At 40.1% G+C, this 17549-nt stretch overlaps 1 protein-coding gene across 2 annotated transcripts in view; it reads left to right on the plus strand.

Moving 5' to 3' along the window:
• Keap1 (kelch like ECH associated protein 1) overlaps window positions 1-17549 on the plus strand; it is a 97996-nt gene that overhangs the window by 7321 nt on the left and 73126 nt on the right. Inside the window, exons 2-3 of one of the 2 annotated variants that reach the window (XM_070099737.1) lie at window positions 204-891; window positions 1698-1811. In XM_070099737.1, coding sequence (XP_069955838.1) covers window positions 706-891; window positions 1698-1811 — 300 coding nt within the window. In that variant the 5' untranslated portion in view covers window positions 204-705. Of the gene's footprint in view, window positions 892-1697; window positions 1812-17549 lie in introns of both variants that reach the window. The other variant, XM_070099738.1, reaches the window with a different exon arrangement.

Below are 17549 nucleotides of genomic sequence, written 5' to 3' on the forward strand. Positions count from 1 at the left end.
GGTGGAGATATGTTGCAGTTTTTGAACTGTAGTATCAGCATGCCTTTGGCAAAACAGTGATGGAGTGAATGATAATGAAAGTGTTTCTTCTTTTTCAGTTCACCCTGCCTTGGCAGGAAATGGCTGATGTGTTAATAAAAAAAACATTTTCACTGAACAACATTGAATAGATATGCACATTAATACTCACTTCTATATTTCAGGTATATTCAGAGATATGAGAAACCCTTGCAAGATGTCTCTACTTTCTTTAGCCCGTGCATGGGCTTCACTCCCAGATATAATCACCAGAAGCTGCTGCTATGTACTAAATTTATTAATTTGGAATAAAAATTATATTTATTGAAAAACAATACAGGTAGATAAATTGTGAAACGAGATATTAGTGTCCGCCAGTGATGATACGTTGATCACGGAATGAAAGGAACGCCATACTAATTTATAGTATTTAAGGACAAATATAATTACTGTATTACACAGTGAGTGATGACAATTCAAATGGAAAATAAAATCTTTGTGATATGGACTTACGATGCTGGGTGATTTTTATTTTTAGTATATTTTTATTTTTATGTACAATTTGAAGAACCTTTTTATTGTACTTTTGCTAAGCTGCAAACTACTACTTGGTGTTTACAACATCAAGTACCAAGTTTTACCTATGATAATGAACACTGTACTTTAATGGTGATTGTATGAAGCAGTATGGCCAGCTGGTATCCTGATATAGAAATGGAGGAAACAGGTGTTGGTGCACGAGGACGAGGAAATGGAAATAATACCACAGGGGCACGGGGTTGTATCCGCACACGCCAGTACACTGGTACTTCCTATAGAGACAGTGGGGAAATAAAGTTCTGCATATCAGAGTACAAGAGTGATGCATTTCAGGTAGGTTCTTTAGGTGTATATTAACTTTATTTGGGATTGGAAAATTTGTCAGATAATATGTTAGATTTTTATGATACAGCACTGTATTTTAACCATTATATTTTTTAAGCCTTTTCAAAGTCCTATTGGTTTGGAAGATGCATCCTACGAACAACTTTTGGAAACCCTCCTGAAGCTCACTTGTTTTTGTTAGGGGAAAAAGGGGTTACAGTACAGTTATCACAAGTTTTAGAGATCTGGTACAAGTTTCTAAACTGCCAATTTTTACATTTGTATGTTTACCAGCTTGAGACTTGCCTTTTATGGCCTATAATTTGCAGAAACATTCTCAGTCACTTCTGTATAATATTGAAAATCTGCAGTGCTGTTCAGTGTCAAAAAATCATAACCCCCCTTTTAAAAATAAATGGAGGGTGTTCTGGGGGATGATACCCCTGCTTGCTGCCCAGTAACAATTATATTTAAGATATGCTAAATAAGAACAATTTCTTACTGAATGTTGATAAAAACACGTATGCACAAATTGAGAAAAAGCTGTGTCACTTGTGGTGAAATGTCTTGAACTGTGCATGTGTCTTTATCTGCATACTGTGGGTATCACAGTCCCTTTTCAGTCATTCTTGCTGAATGCCTTAGTATGTCCCACTAGCTGGTAGACATTCTTTTTTTTAGGTTGCAATTCTCTAAAATTAAAAAATATATTTTTCATTTTCATTTTGTATTATGACCTATATTATATAAGAATCTAGCACTCACAGGTTTAATATTACTGTTATACAAGTTGGTAAACTTTTATGTTATTTCAGATGATGTTACTGATGAAAAGCAATCAAATGTTGACCGATGTCAAACTTGAAGTTGGCAGGGAAATCTTCCATGGCCACAAAATTGTTCTTGCAGCAGCCAGCCCATATTTCAAGGTAAAGCACAGTACTGTACATTTTCTTACTGTAGTAATGGTAGGTAAAGTAGCCCAAAGAAGCTGACACCATAACTTGCTGTCTGGATTATATTATTTTTCTTATGATTATTATTATTACTATAATATTCATGAGGGGAATGTAAGCAAGTTTATTTAGGCACAGGTACACATAAGCATAATCATCATATATAGTGGAAATTACCTAGGATAGCCCAAAGAAAGTCAGTGACTTATTTCCGTTGGGGGTCCTTGCTTAATCTGTAGGGATCTTACAGTGCCTTGGCAATGTAAGGGGTGGGGATAATCAGATTTGATGTGAGGAAGGGAAAGACAGTTCAAAATCCTTGGAGAAAAAGCCCTTCACCATCTTCAAATGAACCCTCCCTTCCTTTTCCTTGAAGGATCTTATATTTTGGGACACCCTGCCAGTTTATCTTGATGGGAAGTTGTACGTGCTGCATACATATAAATTACAGTAAAACAGAGATACGTTACATGAATAATTCGTATGTAGTGTCGGCACACCTCTGGCAAGACAGTGATGGAGTGAGTAATGATGAAAGCGTTTCTTCTTTTTCAGGTCATCCTGCTTTGGTGGGAAATAGTCGATATACTAATAAAAAATTATTAGTTTTGTAATTTTGTTTTCAACACACCGGCTGTCTCCTCACAAGGAAGGATGACTTAAAAAGATGGAAACATTCATCATTGTTCATTCAGTGGCTGTCTTACCAGACGAGTGATCATATCACAAAGTCTATCAACCAGTCATATTAGTCGTTCATTATTACACTTCTACATTTTCTGTTACATATTTGTATCTACCAGTACATACATTTTTTTTTTATCAAACAAACCATATCCCACCAAAGCAGGGTGGCTGAAAAAGAAAAACGAAAGTTTCTTTTAGTAATGTATACAGGAGAAGGGGTTACTAGCCCCTTGCTCCTGGCATTTTAGTTGTCCCTTCCAAGACGCATGGCTTACTGAGGAAGAATTCTGTTCTACTTCCCCATGGAGAGAAAATAAATAAATAAATAAATACTGTAATATACAAGTAGTGTGTGTGTGTGTGTATACTTTTTTTTTTTTCCAACAAGTCGGCCATCTCCCACCTAGGCAGGGTGACCCAAAAAGAAAGAAAATCCCCAAAACGACAATACTTTCATCATCATTCAACACTTTCACCTCATACATAATCACTGTTTTTGCAGAGGTGCCCAGATACAACAGTTTTGAAGCATATATAAAGATACAGTATAAAAAGTGACCTGAAATAATTACAATATCAGGGCCCCAATTATATACACCTACCATCCGACTTACGACCTGCTCGACTTACGACCGTGTTTTTTATGCCAAATTTCTGGGAAATAAACAACTATTTGTGTTGTACACGGTCTTTATCCTAAACCTTAGAGTATAAAATACAGTACTAACAACATAAAAAGTAAAGTAAAACATGAAATACCAAAATAAAACAATAAAATAAAGTCATTACAAACATGTTTTGTTGATATTCAGTAGTAAAGTTTGACTTACGACCATTTCGACTTACGACCAGTTTCTCGGAACCGAACTCGGTCGTAAGTTGGATGGTAGGTGTATATACCATCCTATTACACATCCCACCAAACTGGCAATATCCCAACCCCTCCTTTAAAGTGCAGGCATTGTACAGTGGACCCCCGCATACCGTCGGCATCACATAACGTACAATCCTCATACCGCTCGCTTTTATCGCAAAAATTTTGCCTCGCATACCGCTCAAAAACCCGCTCACCGCTCTTCATCCGAGACGCGTCCAATGTGCGCCCTTAGCCAGCCTCACATGTGCCGCCGGTGGCATTGTTTACCAGCCAGCCTCCGCGGTAACATCCAACCATACAATCGGAACATTTCGTATTATTACAGTGTTTTTGGTGATTTTATCTGCAAAATAAGTGACCATGGGCCCCAAGAAAGCTTCTAGTGCCAACCCTACAGCAATAAGGGTGAGAAATACTATAGAGATGAAGAAAAAGATCATTGATAAGTATGAAAGTGGAGTGCGTGTGTCCGAGCTGGCCAGGTTGTATAATAAACCCCAATCAACCATCGCTACTATTGGTGGTACAGCTGCTGCTGCTGCTGTACCACCGTCAGCTGCTGCTGCTGTAGTACCGTCTGCTGCTGCTGTAGCATCGTCTGCTGCTGCTGTAGCACTGTCAGCTGCTGCTGCTGTTGTACCACCGTCAGCTGCTGCTGCTGCTGCTGTACCACCGTCAGCTGCTGCTGCTGCTGTTGTAGTACCGTCAGCTGCTGCTGCTGCTGTTGTAGTACCGTCTGCTGCTGCTGTAGCATCGTCTGCTGCTGCTGTAGCATCGTCTGCTGCTGCTGTAGCATCATCTGCTGCTGCTGTAGCATCGTCTGCTGCTGCTGTAGCACTGTCAGCTGCTGCTGCTGCTGTACCACCGTCAGCTGCTGCTGCTGCTGTACCACCGTCAGCTGCTGCTGCTGCTGTACCACCGTCAGCTGCTGCTGCTGCTGTACCACCGTCAGCTGCTGCTGCTGCTGCTGTAGTACCGTCTGCTGCTGCTGTAGCATCGTCTGCTGCTGCTGTAGCATCGTCTGCTGCTGCTGTAGCATCGTCTGCTGCTGCTGTAGCATCGTCTGCTGCTGCTGTAGCATCGTCTGCTGCTGCTGTAGCATCGTCTGCTGCTGCTGTAGCATCGTCTGCTGCTGCTGTAGCATCGTCTGCTGCTGCTGTAGCATCGTCTGCTGCTGCTGTAGCACTGTCAGCTGCTGCTGCTGCTGTAGCACCGTTGTTGGTGTGGCTTATTGAGAATACCAAGAAACAATTAACCCCAGAGGATTTGCCACCCAGGATAACCCAAAAAAGTCAGTGTCATCGAAGACTGTCTAACGTATTTCCATTGGGGTCCTTAATCTTGTCTCCCAGGATGCAACCCACACCAGTCGACTAACACCCAGGTGAACAGGGAAAAATGCCTGGAACTAGTGCTCATATTGGTGAATTTAAAGCCAGCAAAGGTTGGTTTGAGAGATTTAAGAATCGTAGTGGCATACACAGTGTGATAAGGCCTGTTCTGGAAGAAAATGCCAAACAGGACCTACAGTACTCAGGAGGAAAAGGCACTCCCAGGACACAGTGTCTCATCAGTCATTGCTGCATCTTCAATAAAGGTAAGTGTCATTTATTCTTCATTTAGTAGAGTAGTACATGCACAATATATATTGTGCATGTACTACTCTACTGTTGTGCATGTATCCTTCTCTCTCTGTGTAGGAAAATGTATATTTCATGTGGTAAAATTTTTTTTTTCATACTTTTGGGTGTCTTGCACGGATTAATTTGATTTCCATTATTTCTTGTGGGGAAAATTCATTCGCATACCGATCATTTCGCATAACAATGAGCCCTCTTGCACGGATTAAAGTCGCTATGCGGGGGTCCACTGTACTTCCCATTACCAGAACTCAAGTCTGGCTATATAAAAATAACCAGTTTCCCTGAATCTCTTCACTAAATATTACCCTGTTTGCACTCCAACAGCTCGTCAGGTCCCAAAAACCATTTGTTTCCATTCATTCTTATCTAACATGCTCATGCACGCCTGCTGGAAGTCCAAGCCCCTCGCCCACAAAATCTCCTTTACCCCCTCTCTCCAACCTTTTCGAGGATGACCCCTACCCCACCTTCCTTCCCCTACAGATTTATACGCTCTCCATGTCATTCTACTTTGGATCCATTCTCTCAAAATGACCAAACCACCTCAACAACCCCTCTTCAGCCCTCTGACTAATACTTTTATTAACTCCACACCTTCTCCTAATTTCTACACTTCGAATTCTCTGCATAATATTTACACCACACATTGCCCTTAGGCAGGAGGCAGGACATCTCCACTGCCTCCAGCCGACTCCTCGCTGCAGAATTTACAACCCAAGCTTCACACACATAACAGTGTTGGTACCACTATACTTTCATACATTCCCTTCTTTGCCTCCACTGATAACGTTTTTTCACTCTACATATACCTCAACGCACCACTCGCCTTTATTCCCTCATCAATTCTATGGTTGACCTCATCCTTCATAAACCCATCCGCTGACACAACTCCCAAGTATCTAAAAAAATTCACTTCTTCCATACTCCTTCTCTCCAATGTGATATCCAGTTTTTCTTTATCTAAATCATTTGATGCCCTCCTCACCTTACTCTTATCTTTGTTCACTTTCAACTTTCTGCCTTTACACACCCTCCCACTAACCTTTGCAACCTTTCTTTAGAATCACCCATAAGCACAGTATCATCAGGAAAAAGTAACTGTCAAATCCCGTTTTGTATTTGATTCCCCATAATTTAATCCCACCCCCCTCTCCCTAACACCCTAGCATTTACTTCTTTTACAACCTCGTCTATAAATATATTAACCCTTTGACTGTCGCGGCCGTATATATATGTCTTACGAGGTACCGTGTTTGACGTATATATACTCGTAAATTCTAGCGGCTTCAAATCAATCAGGAGAAAGCTGGTAGGCCCACATGTGAGAGAATGGGTCTGTGTGGTCAATGTGCACCATACAAAAAAAATCCTGGAGCACGCAGTGCATAATGAGAAAAAAAAAACTCCGACCGTTTTTTTAATTAAAATGCCGACTTTGTGGTCTATTTTTGTATAGTATTTATGGTTGTATTCTCGTTTTCTTGGTCTCATTTGATAGAATGGAAAACATATTATAGAAATAGAGGTGATTTTGATTGATTTTACTATAAAAAGTAGGTTGGTAGACAGCAACCACCCAGGGAAGTACAGTGGACCCCCGGTTAACGATATTTTTTCACTCCAGAAGTATGTTCAGGTGCCAGTACTGACAGAATTTGTTCCCATAAGGAATATTGTGAAGTAAATTAGTCCATTTCAGACCCCCAAACATACACGTACAAACGCACTTACATAAATACACTTACATAATTGGTCGCATTCGGAGGTGATCGTTATGCGGGGGTCCACTGTACTACCGTCCTGCCAGATGACTGTGAAACAGAAACCTGTAACTGTTTTGCATGATGGTAGGATTGCTGGTTTCTTTTTCTGTCTCATAAACACGCTAGATAACAGGGATATCTTGCTACTCCAACTTACACTTTGGTCACACTTCACAGACACGCACATGCATATATATATACATACATCTAGGTTTTTCTCCTTTTTCTAAATAGCTCTTGTTCTTCTTTATTTCTTCTATTGTCCATGGGGAAGTGGAAAAGAATCTTTCCTCCGTAAGCCATGCGTGTCGTATGAGGCAACTAAAATGCCGGGAGCAATGGACTAGTAACCCCTTCTCCTGTAGACATTTACTAAAAAAGAGAAGAAAAACTTTATAAAACTGGGATGCTTGAATGTGCATGGATGTAGTGCGGATGACAAGAAACAGATGATTGCTGATGTTATGAATGAAAAGAAGTTGGATGTCCTGGCCCTAAGCGAAACAAAGCTGAAGGGGGTAGGGGAGTTTCGGTGGGGGGAAATAAATGGGATTAAATCTGGAGTATCTGAGAGAGTTAGAGCAAAGGAAGGGGTAGCAGTAATGTTGAAGGATCAGTTATGGAAGGAGAAAAGAGAATATGAATGTGTAAATTCAAGAATTATGTGGATTAAAGTAAAGGTTGGATGCGAAAAGTGGGTCATAATAAGCGTGTATGCACCTGGAGAAGAGAGGAATGTAGAGGAGAGAGAAAGATTTTGGGAGATGTTAAGTGAATGTATAGGAGCCTTTGAACCAAGTGAGAGAGTAATTGTGGTAGGGGATCTGAATGCTAAAGTAGGAGAAACTTTTAGAGAGGATGTGGTAGGTAAGTTTGGGGTGCCAGGTGTAAATGATAATGGGAGCCCTTTGATTGAGCTTTGTATAGAAAGGGGTTTAGTTATAGGTAATACATATTTTAAGAAAAAGAGGATAAATAAGTATACAAGATATGAAATGGGGCGAAATGACAGTAGTTTGTTGAATTATGTATTGGTAGATAAGACTTGAGTAGACTTCAGGATGTACATGTTTATAGAGGGGCCACAGATATATCAGATCACTTTCTAGTTGTAGCTACACTGAGACTAAAAGGTAGATGGGATACAAGGAGAATAGAAGCATCAGGGAAGAGAGAGGTGAAGGTTTATAAACTAAAAGAGGAGGCAGTTAGGATAAGATATAAACAGCTATTGGAGGATAGATGGGCTAATGAGAGCATAGGCAATGGGGTCGAAGAGGTATGGGGTAGGTTTAAAAATGTAGTGTTAGAGTGTTCAGCAGAAGTTTGTGGTTACAGGAAAGTGGGTGCAGGGGGGGAAGAGGAGCGATTGGTGGAATGATGATGTAAAGAGAGTAGTAAGGGAGAAAAAGTTAGCATATGAGAAGTTTTTACAAAGTAGAAGTGATGCAAGGAGGGAAGAGTATATGGAGAAAAAGAGAGAGGTTAAGAGAGTGGTGAAGCAATGTAAAAAGAGAGCAAATGAGAGAGTGGGTGAGATGTTATCAACAAATTTTGTTGAAAATAAGAAAAAGTTTTGGAGTGAGATTAACAAGTTAAGGAAGCCTAGAGAACAAATGGATTTGTCACTTAAAAATAGGAGAGGAGAGTTATTAAATGGAGAGTTAGAGGTATTGGGAAGATGGAGGGAATATTTTGAGGAATTGTTAAATGTTGATGAAGATAGGGAGGCTGTGATTTCGTGTATAGGGCAAGGAGGAATAACATCTTGTAATAGTGAGGAAGAGCCAGTTGTGAGTGTGGGGGAAGTTCATGAGGCAGTAGGTAGAATGAAAGGGGGTAAGGCAGCCGGGATTGATGGAATAAAGATAGAAATGTTAAAAGCAGGTGGGGATATAGTTTTAGAGTGGTTGGTGCAATTATTTAATAAATGTATAGAAGAGGGTAAGGTACCTAGGGATTGGCAGAGAGCATGCATAGTTCCTTTGTATAAAGGCAAAGGGGACAAAAGAGAGTGCAAAAATTATAGGGGGATAAGTCTGTTGAGTATACCTGGTAGTGTATGGTAGTTATTATTGAAAGAATTGAAGAGTAAGACGGAGAATAGGATAGCAGATGAACAAGGAGGCTTTAGGAAAGGTAGAGGGTGTGTGGACCAGGTGTTTAAAGTGAAACATATAAGTGAACAGTATTTAAATAAGGCTAAAGAGGTCTTTGTGGCATTTATGGATTTGGAAAAGGCGTATGACATGGTGGATAGGGGGGCAATGTGGCAGATGTTGCAGGTGTATGGTGTAGGAGGTTATTTTTTTTTTTTTTTTTTTTTATTATCACACCGGCCGATTCCCACCAAGGCAGGGTGGCCTGAAAAAGAAAAACTTTCACCATCATTCACTCCATCACTGTCTTGCCAGAAGGGTGCTTTACACTACAGTTTTTAAACTGCAACATTAACACCCCTCCTTCAGAGTGCAGGCACTGTACTTCCCATCTCCAGGACTCAAGTCCGGCCTGCCGGTTTCCCTGAATCCCTTCATAAATGTTACTTTGCTCACACTCCAACAGCACGTCAAGTATTAAAAACCATTTGTCTCCATTCACTCCTATCAAACACGCTCACGCATGCCTGCTGGAAGTCCAAGCCCCTCGCACACAAAACCTCCTTTACCCCCTCCCTCCAACCCTTCCTAGGCCGACCCCTACCCCGTCTTCCTTCCACTACAGACTGATACACTCTTGAAGTCATTCTGTTTCGCTCCATTCTCTCTACATGTCCGAACCACCTCAACAACCCTTCCTCAGCCCTCTGGACAACAGTTTTGGTAATCCCGCACCTCCTCCTAACTTCCAAACTACGAATTCTCTGCATTATATTCACACCACACATTGCCCTCAGACATGACATCTCCACTGCCTCCAGCCTTCTCCTCGCTGCAACATTCATCACCCACGCTTCACACCCATATAAGAGCGTTGGTAAAACTATACTCTCATACATTCCCCTCTTTGCCTCCAAGGACAAAGTTCTTTGTCTCCACAGACTCCTAAGTGCACCACTCACTCTTTTTCCCTCATCAATTCTATGATTCACCTCATCTTTCATAGACCCATCCGCTGACACGTCCACTCCCAAATATCTGAATACGTTCACCTCCTCCATACTCTCTCCCTCCAATCTGATATTCAATCTTTCATCACCTAATCTTTTTGTTATCCTCATAACCTTACTCTTTCCTGTATTCACCTTTAATTTTCTTCTTTTGCACACCCTACCAAATTCATCCACCAATCTCTGCAACTTCTCTTCAGAATCTCCCAAGAGCACAGTGTCATCAGCAAAGAGCAGCTGTGACAACTCCCACTTTGTGTGTGATTCTTTATCTTTTAACTCCACGCCTCTTGCCAAGACCCTCGCATTTACTTCTCTTACAACCCCATCTATAAATATATTAAACAACCACGGTGACATCACACATCCTTGTCTAAGGCCTACTTTTACTGGGAAAAAATTCCCCTCTTTCCTACATACTCTAACTTGAGCCTCACTATCCTCGTAAAAACTCTTCACTGCTTTCAGTAACCTACCTCCTACACCATACACTTGCAACATCTGCCACATTGCCCCCCTATCCACCCTGTCATACGCCTTTTCCAAATCCATAAATGCCACAAAGACCTCTTTAGCCTTATCTAAATACTGTTCACTTATATGTTTCACTGTAAACACCTGGTCCACACACCCCCTACCTTTCCTAAAGCCTCCTTGTTCATCTGCTATCCTATTCTCCGTCTTACTCTTAATTCTTTCAATTATAACTCTACCATACACTTTACCAGGTACACTCAACAGACTTATCCCCCTATAATTTTTGCACTCTCTTTTATCCCCTTTGCCTTTATACAAAGGAACTATGCATGCTCTCTGCCAATCCCTAGGTACCTTACCCTCTTCCATACATTTATTAAATAATTGCACCAACCACTCCAAAACTATATCCCCACCTGCTTTTAACATTTCTATCTTTATCCCATCAATTCCGGCTGCCTTACCCCCTTTCATTTTACCTACTGCCTCACGAACTTCCCCCACACTCACAACTGACTCTTCCTCACTCCTACAAGATGTTATTCCTCCTTGCCCTATACACGAAATCACAGCTTCCCTATCTTCATCAACATTTAACAATTCCTCAAAATATTCCTTCCATCTTCCCAATACCTCTAACTCTCCATTTAATAACTCTCCTCTCCTATTTTTAACTGACAAATCCATTTGTTCTCTAGGCTTTCTTAACTTGTTAATCTCACTCCAAAACTTTTTCTTATTTTCAACAAAATTTGTTGATAACATCTCACCCACTCTCTCATTTGCTCTCTTTTTACATTGCTTCACCACTCTCTTAACTTCTCTCTTTTTCTCCATATACTCTTCCCTCCTTGCATCACTTCTACTTTGTAAAAACTTCTCATATGCTAACTTTTTCTCCCTTACTACTCTCTTTACATCATCATTCCACCAATCGCTCCTCTTCCCTCCTGCACCCACTTTCCTGTAACCACAAACTTCTGCTGAACACTCTAACACTACATTTTTAAACCTACCCCATACCTCTTCGACCCCATTGCCTATGCTCTCATTAGCCCATCTATCCTCCAATAGCTGTTTATATCTTACCCTAACTGCCTCCTCTTTTAGTTTATAAACCTTTACCTCTCTCTTCCCTGATGCTTCTATTCTCCTTGTATCCCATCTACCTTTTACTCTCAGTGTAGCTACAACTAGAAAGTGATCTGATATATCTGTGGCCCCTCTATAAACATGTACATCCTGAAGTCTACTCAACAGTCTTTTATCTACCAATACATAATCCAACAAACTACTGTCATTTCGCCCTACATCATATCGTGTATACTTATTTATCCTCTTTTTCTTAAAATATGTATTACCTATAACTAAACCCCTTTCTATACAAAGTTCAATCAAAGGGCTCCCATTATCATTTACACCTGGCACCCCAAACTTACCTACCACACCCTCTCTAAAAGTTTCTCCTACTTTAGCATTCAAGTCCCCTACCACAATTACTCTCTCACTTGGTTCAAAGGCTCCTATACATTCACTTAACATCTCCCAAAATCTCTCTCTCTCCTCTGCATTCCTCTCTTCTCCAGGTGCATACACGCTTATTATGACCCACTTCTCGCATCCAACCTTTACTTTAATCCACATAATTCTTGAATTTACACATTCATATTCTCTTTTCTCCTTCCATAACTGATCATTTAACATTACTGCTACCCCTTCCTTTGCTCTAACTCTCTCAGATACTCCAGATTTAATCCCATTTATTTCCCCCCACTGAAACTCTCCTACCCCCTTCAGCTTTGTTTCGCTTAGGGCCAGGACATCCAACTTCTTTTCATTCATAACATCAGCAATCATCTGTTTCTTGTCATCCGCACTACATCCACGCACATTTAAGCAACCCAGTTTTATAAAGTGTAGGAGGTAGGTTACTGAAAGCAGTGAAGAGTTTTTACGAGGATAGTGAGGCTCAAGTTAGAGTATGTAGGAAAGAGGGAAATTATTTCCCAGTAAAAGTAGGCCTTAGACAAGGATGTGTGATGTCACCATGGTTGTTTAATATATTTATAGATGGGGTTGTAAGAGAAGTAAATGCGAGGGTCTTGGCAAGAGGCGTGGAGTTAAAAGATAAAGAATCACACAAAGTGGGAGTTGTCACAGTTGCTCTTTGCTGATGACACTGTGCTCTTGGGAGATTCTGAAGAGAAGTTGCAGAGATTGGTGGATGAATTTGGTAGGGTGTGCAAAAGAAGAAAATTAAAAGTAAATACAGGAAAGAGTAAGGTTACGAGGATAACAAAAAGATTAGGTGATGAAAGATTGGATATCAGATTGGAGGGAGAGAGTATGGAGGAGGTGAATGTATTCAGATATTTGGGAGTGGACGTGTCAGCGGATGGGTCTATGAAAGATGAGGTGAATCATAGAATTGATGAGGAGAAAAGGGCGAGTGGTGCACTTAGGAGTCCGTGGAGACAAAGAACTTTGTCCTTGGAGGCAAAGAAGGGAATGTATGAGAGTATAGTTTTACCAATGCTCTTATATGGGTGTGAAGCATGGGTGATGAATGTTGCAGCGAGGAGAAGGCTGGAGGCAGTGGAGATGTCATGTCTGAGGGCAATGTGTGGTGTGAATATAATGCAGAGAATTCGTAGTTTGGAAGTTAGGAGGAGGTGCGGGATTACCAAAACTGTTGTCCAGAGGGCTGAGGAAGGGTTGTTGAGGTGGTTCGGACATGTAGAGAGAATGGAGTGAAACAGAGTGATTTCAAGAGTGTATCAGTCTGTAGTGGTAGGGGTCGGCCTAGGAAAGGTTCGAGGGAGGGGGTAAAGGAGGTTTTGTGTGCGAGGGGCTTGGACTTCCAGCAGGCATGCGTGAGCGTGTTTGATAGGAGTGAATGGAGACAAATGGTTTTTAATACTTGACGTACTGTTGGAGTGTGAGCAAAGTAACATTTATGAAGGGGTTCAGGGAAACCGGCAGGCCAGACTTGAGTCCTGGAGATGGGAAGTACAGTGCCTGCACTCTGAAGGACGGGTGTTAATGTTGCAGTTTAAAAACTTTAGTGTAAAGCACCCTTCCGGCAAGACAGTGATGGAGTAAATGATGGTGAAAGTTTTTCTTTTTCGGGCCACCCTGCCTTGGTGGGAATCGGCCAGTGTGATAATAAAAAAATAATAAAAAGAACCTGGAAATGGAGCTCAAAGTAGGGGAAATGTTTGATTTTTGCCAATGTTCAAAAGTAAACAAATGATGGCATTGTCCAATAAATGTCCAACTAGCCATTCTAATATGGGTTGATGTTATTTATACAATTATTACAGTATTGCAGTAGTCTGCATAATAGTAAGTCTTATATTTTTTGTTTGAATGAAAATTCAAAATAGAAAGCAAGAGTAATATCAGAGGGGCCTGGAGACATGACTGATGAACAAAGAAAATGTTATTTTAGAGCCAGGAATGTCTACATTGTTCATTCTGGACCCTATTTTGAAATTGTCATATTTTTTAGTTTTCGTGAAATTGGAAAATTTGCAAATTTCTGACCACATTATTAGATAGTTGAAATCGGTAAATGGGCAGTTTCTTGTACTCAATCGATAGAAAAAATGGAGTTCTAAAGAAATAGCTATGAGTTTGGGCGACTGGAACAATGGAATTAGCCGAAAATAGGTCTCAAAGTGGGCGAAATAGCCGATTTGTAAACAGCGCCGAGGTCGCTAACTTCGCGAGAGCATAATTCCGTCAGTTTTCCATCAAATTTCGTTTTTTTGATGCCATTACAATCGGGAAAAGATTCTCTATCATTTCATAAGAAAAAATAATTTTTTTTTTTTAAATTTTGTGACACCAGGAGACACCTCAGAATTGGGGGTTGCGACAGTCAAAGGGTTAAACAACCATTGGGACATTACACATCCCTGTCTAAGACATACTTTTACCGGGAAGTAATCTACCTCTCTTCTACACACCCTAACCTGAGCCTCACTATCCTCATAAAGACTCTCTGCAGCATTTAGTAATTTACTACCTATTCCATATACTTCCATGTACTTGCAGCGTCTGCAACATTGCTTCCCTATCCACTCTATCATATGCCTTTTCTAAATAAATAAATAAATGCAATGAAAACTTCCCTACCTTTATCTAAATACTGTTCACATATATGCTTCAATGTAAACACTTGATCTACACATCCCCTACCCACTCTAAAGCCTCCTTGCTCATCTGCAATCCTACTCTCTGTCTTACCTCTAATTCTTTCAGTAATAACCCTACCATACACTTTTCCTGGTATACTTGGTAAACTTATACCCCTATAATTTTTACAATCTGTTTTGTCCCACTTCCCTTTATATAAAGGAACTATACATGCTTTCTGCCTATCCCAAGGTACCTTCCCCTCTTCCATACATTTATTAAACAAAAACACCAACCATTCCAACACTGTATCCCCCCTGCTTTTAACATTTCTGTCACAATCTCGTCATTTCCTGTTGCTTTACCCCCTTTCATTCTATATAATGCCACATGCACCTTCCCCACACTCACATCCTGCTCTTGTTCACGCCAGTGCATGAAATGACCGTCTCCTTTTCTTCGTCGACATTTAACCCTTAAACGGTCCAAACGTGTGTGTGTGTGTATATATATATATATGTATATATATATATATGTATATATATATATATATATATATATATATATATATATATATATATATATATATATATATATGTTCTCTTGAGTAGTGCCCCGGACGTATATATAAGTTTCCTTTGTCATTCATTCAACATTGGCACGATAAGCCTGAGTCGCCTAGACACGAGAGAATGGGTGTGTGCACTCACTGTTCGCCATATGAAAAAAATTGGGGACGCCTGGGTACCATATGCTCTTTTTTCCTATTAAAAAAAAAAATTTTTTTTCCTCAAAAAATTCGGGGCGCTAAGCGAGAGAATGTATGTATACATTTGGACCATTTAAGGGTTAAAAGTTCCTCAAAATATTCCCGCCATCTACCCAATACCTCCAGCTCCCCATCTACTAACTCCCCTACTCTGTTTTTTAACTGACATATCCGTTTGTTCCCCAGGCTTTCTTAACTTGTTTATCTCACTCCAAAATTTTTCTTGTTTTCATTAAAATTTCTTCACAGGGCCTCTCCCACTATCATCTCCTTCACCTTTCTTTTACTCTATATACTCTGCTCTTATAACACTTCTGCTTTGTAAAAACCTCTCATAAGCTATCCTTTTCTCTTTAATCACACCCTTTACTTCATCATTCCACCAATCACTCCTCTTTCCTCCTGCACCCACCCTCCTATAGCCACAAACTTCTGCCCCACATTCTAATACTGCATTTTTAAAACTATTCCAACCTTCTTCAACACTCCCCCACTACTCATACTTGCACTAGCCCACCTTTCTGCCAATAGTTTTTTTTATCTCACCCTAACTTCCTCCTCCCTAAGTTTATACACTTTCACCTCTCTCTTACTTGTTTCCATTTTCCTTTCGTCCCATCTACCTCTTACTCTAACTGTAGCAACAACTAAATAATGATCCGATATATCAGTTGCCCCTCTATAAACATGTACATCCTGAAGTCTGCCCATCAACCTTTTATCCACCAATACATAATCTAACAAACTGCTTTCATTATGTGCTATATCATACCTTGTATATTTATTTATCCTCATTTTCATAGAATATGTATTACTTATTACCAAACCTCTTTCTACACATAGCTCAATTAAAGGCTCCTTATTTTCATTTACCCCTGGCACCCCAGATTTACTGCTACTCCCTCCGCAACATTTTTACCCACTTTAGCATTGAAATCCCCAACCACAAGTACTCTCACACTTAGTTCAAAACTCCCCATGCACTCACTCAACATTTCCCAAAATCCCTTATTTTACTCCACATAATCCTTGAATTAATATATTTATATTCCTTCTCTTCCTGCCATAACTTATCCTTCAACATTATTGCCACTCCTTTAGCTCTATTTGAAACCTTTGACCTAATCCCATTTATTTTTCCCCCTGAAACTCTCCCACCCCTTTCAGCATTCATCTGGTTTGTTTACATTATGCATGGGTGGGGTGGGGAGGGCTGCCCTTCCTGGCTACCCATACTTCCCAACCTGACTTCATACAAATAAAACTCGCCTCTCACCCTACATTAAGACTACAAATATTTTAAGGTAATTAATGAGTGTGCTATATATGCATTTTATTGCTCTAGGGATCTTAATGTCGTAGTAGGTATAAGTGGCCAGGTAGGATGCCATACCTCCCACAGGACTTTCAACAAATACTTTTCACCTCTCGCCCTACATGAAGACCATTGAGACTAAATATTTTAAGGCAAGTAATACGTCTACTGTATATGCATTTTAATGCTCTAGGGAACTTTAAGCATCGTAGTATAGTATGTGTGGGTGGGGTGGCCAGGAGGGCTACCACACCTGACTTCTTTGAGTAAATACTACTCACCTTTGGCCCTACATTAAGACTACAAATATTTTGAGGTAAATAATGAGTGTACTGTGTGTGTATTTTACTTTTTAATGCCTAGTTCTATTGCTAACTTAATATATGTTAGTGTAAACTTGTTATCTGGCATTTATAGGCATTTATAAATGGAAAAAATGGAGCTCTGCTTTCCGGCAGTAGCCTGGAACCTAACGTGTCGAATAAGTAGGGCCCTACTGTATTAGGCTTTTATATGCATTTGAAAGTGAAAAAAGGCTATATTTCACTTTACAACAATTTTTCCTTTACAGCAGTAGCCTGGAACCTAATTTGCTGTATAAGTGGGGCCTGCCTGTATTTTTTTTTTTTTTTTTTTTTTTTTTTTTTTTTTTTTTTTTTTTTTTTTTTTTTTTTTTTTTTAGGAGAAATGGGGAATTTTTCCTTTAGTGTCAGTCATATGATGATCAGCACAGTGGAGCTTTTGTCCACTTAATTGAAGTCTGCCAGTTTACCAGTCCATGCCATTAAGAATTAAATTCACATCGTATCTTTATTGCTTATTGCTTGATAAGGTTCAGTAAGACGAGCATTTTTCAAAGGTTGAAAAAGAGCATAACAGTGCTTAATTGAGGATTACTTCCTGTATGTAGACCTTGTGGTAACGGTACTTA

This window comes from Cherax quadricarinatus, chromosome 68, assembly GCF_038502225.1.
Source record: "Cherax quadricarinatus isolate ZL_2023a chromosome 68, ASM3850222v1, whole genome shotgun sequence".
NCBI classification, from domain to species: domain Eukaryota; kingdom Metazoa; phylum Arthropoda; class Malacostraca; order Decapoda; family Parastacidae; genus Cherax; species Cherax quadricarinatus.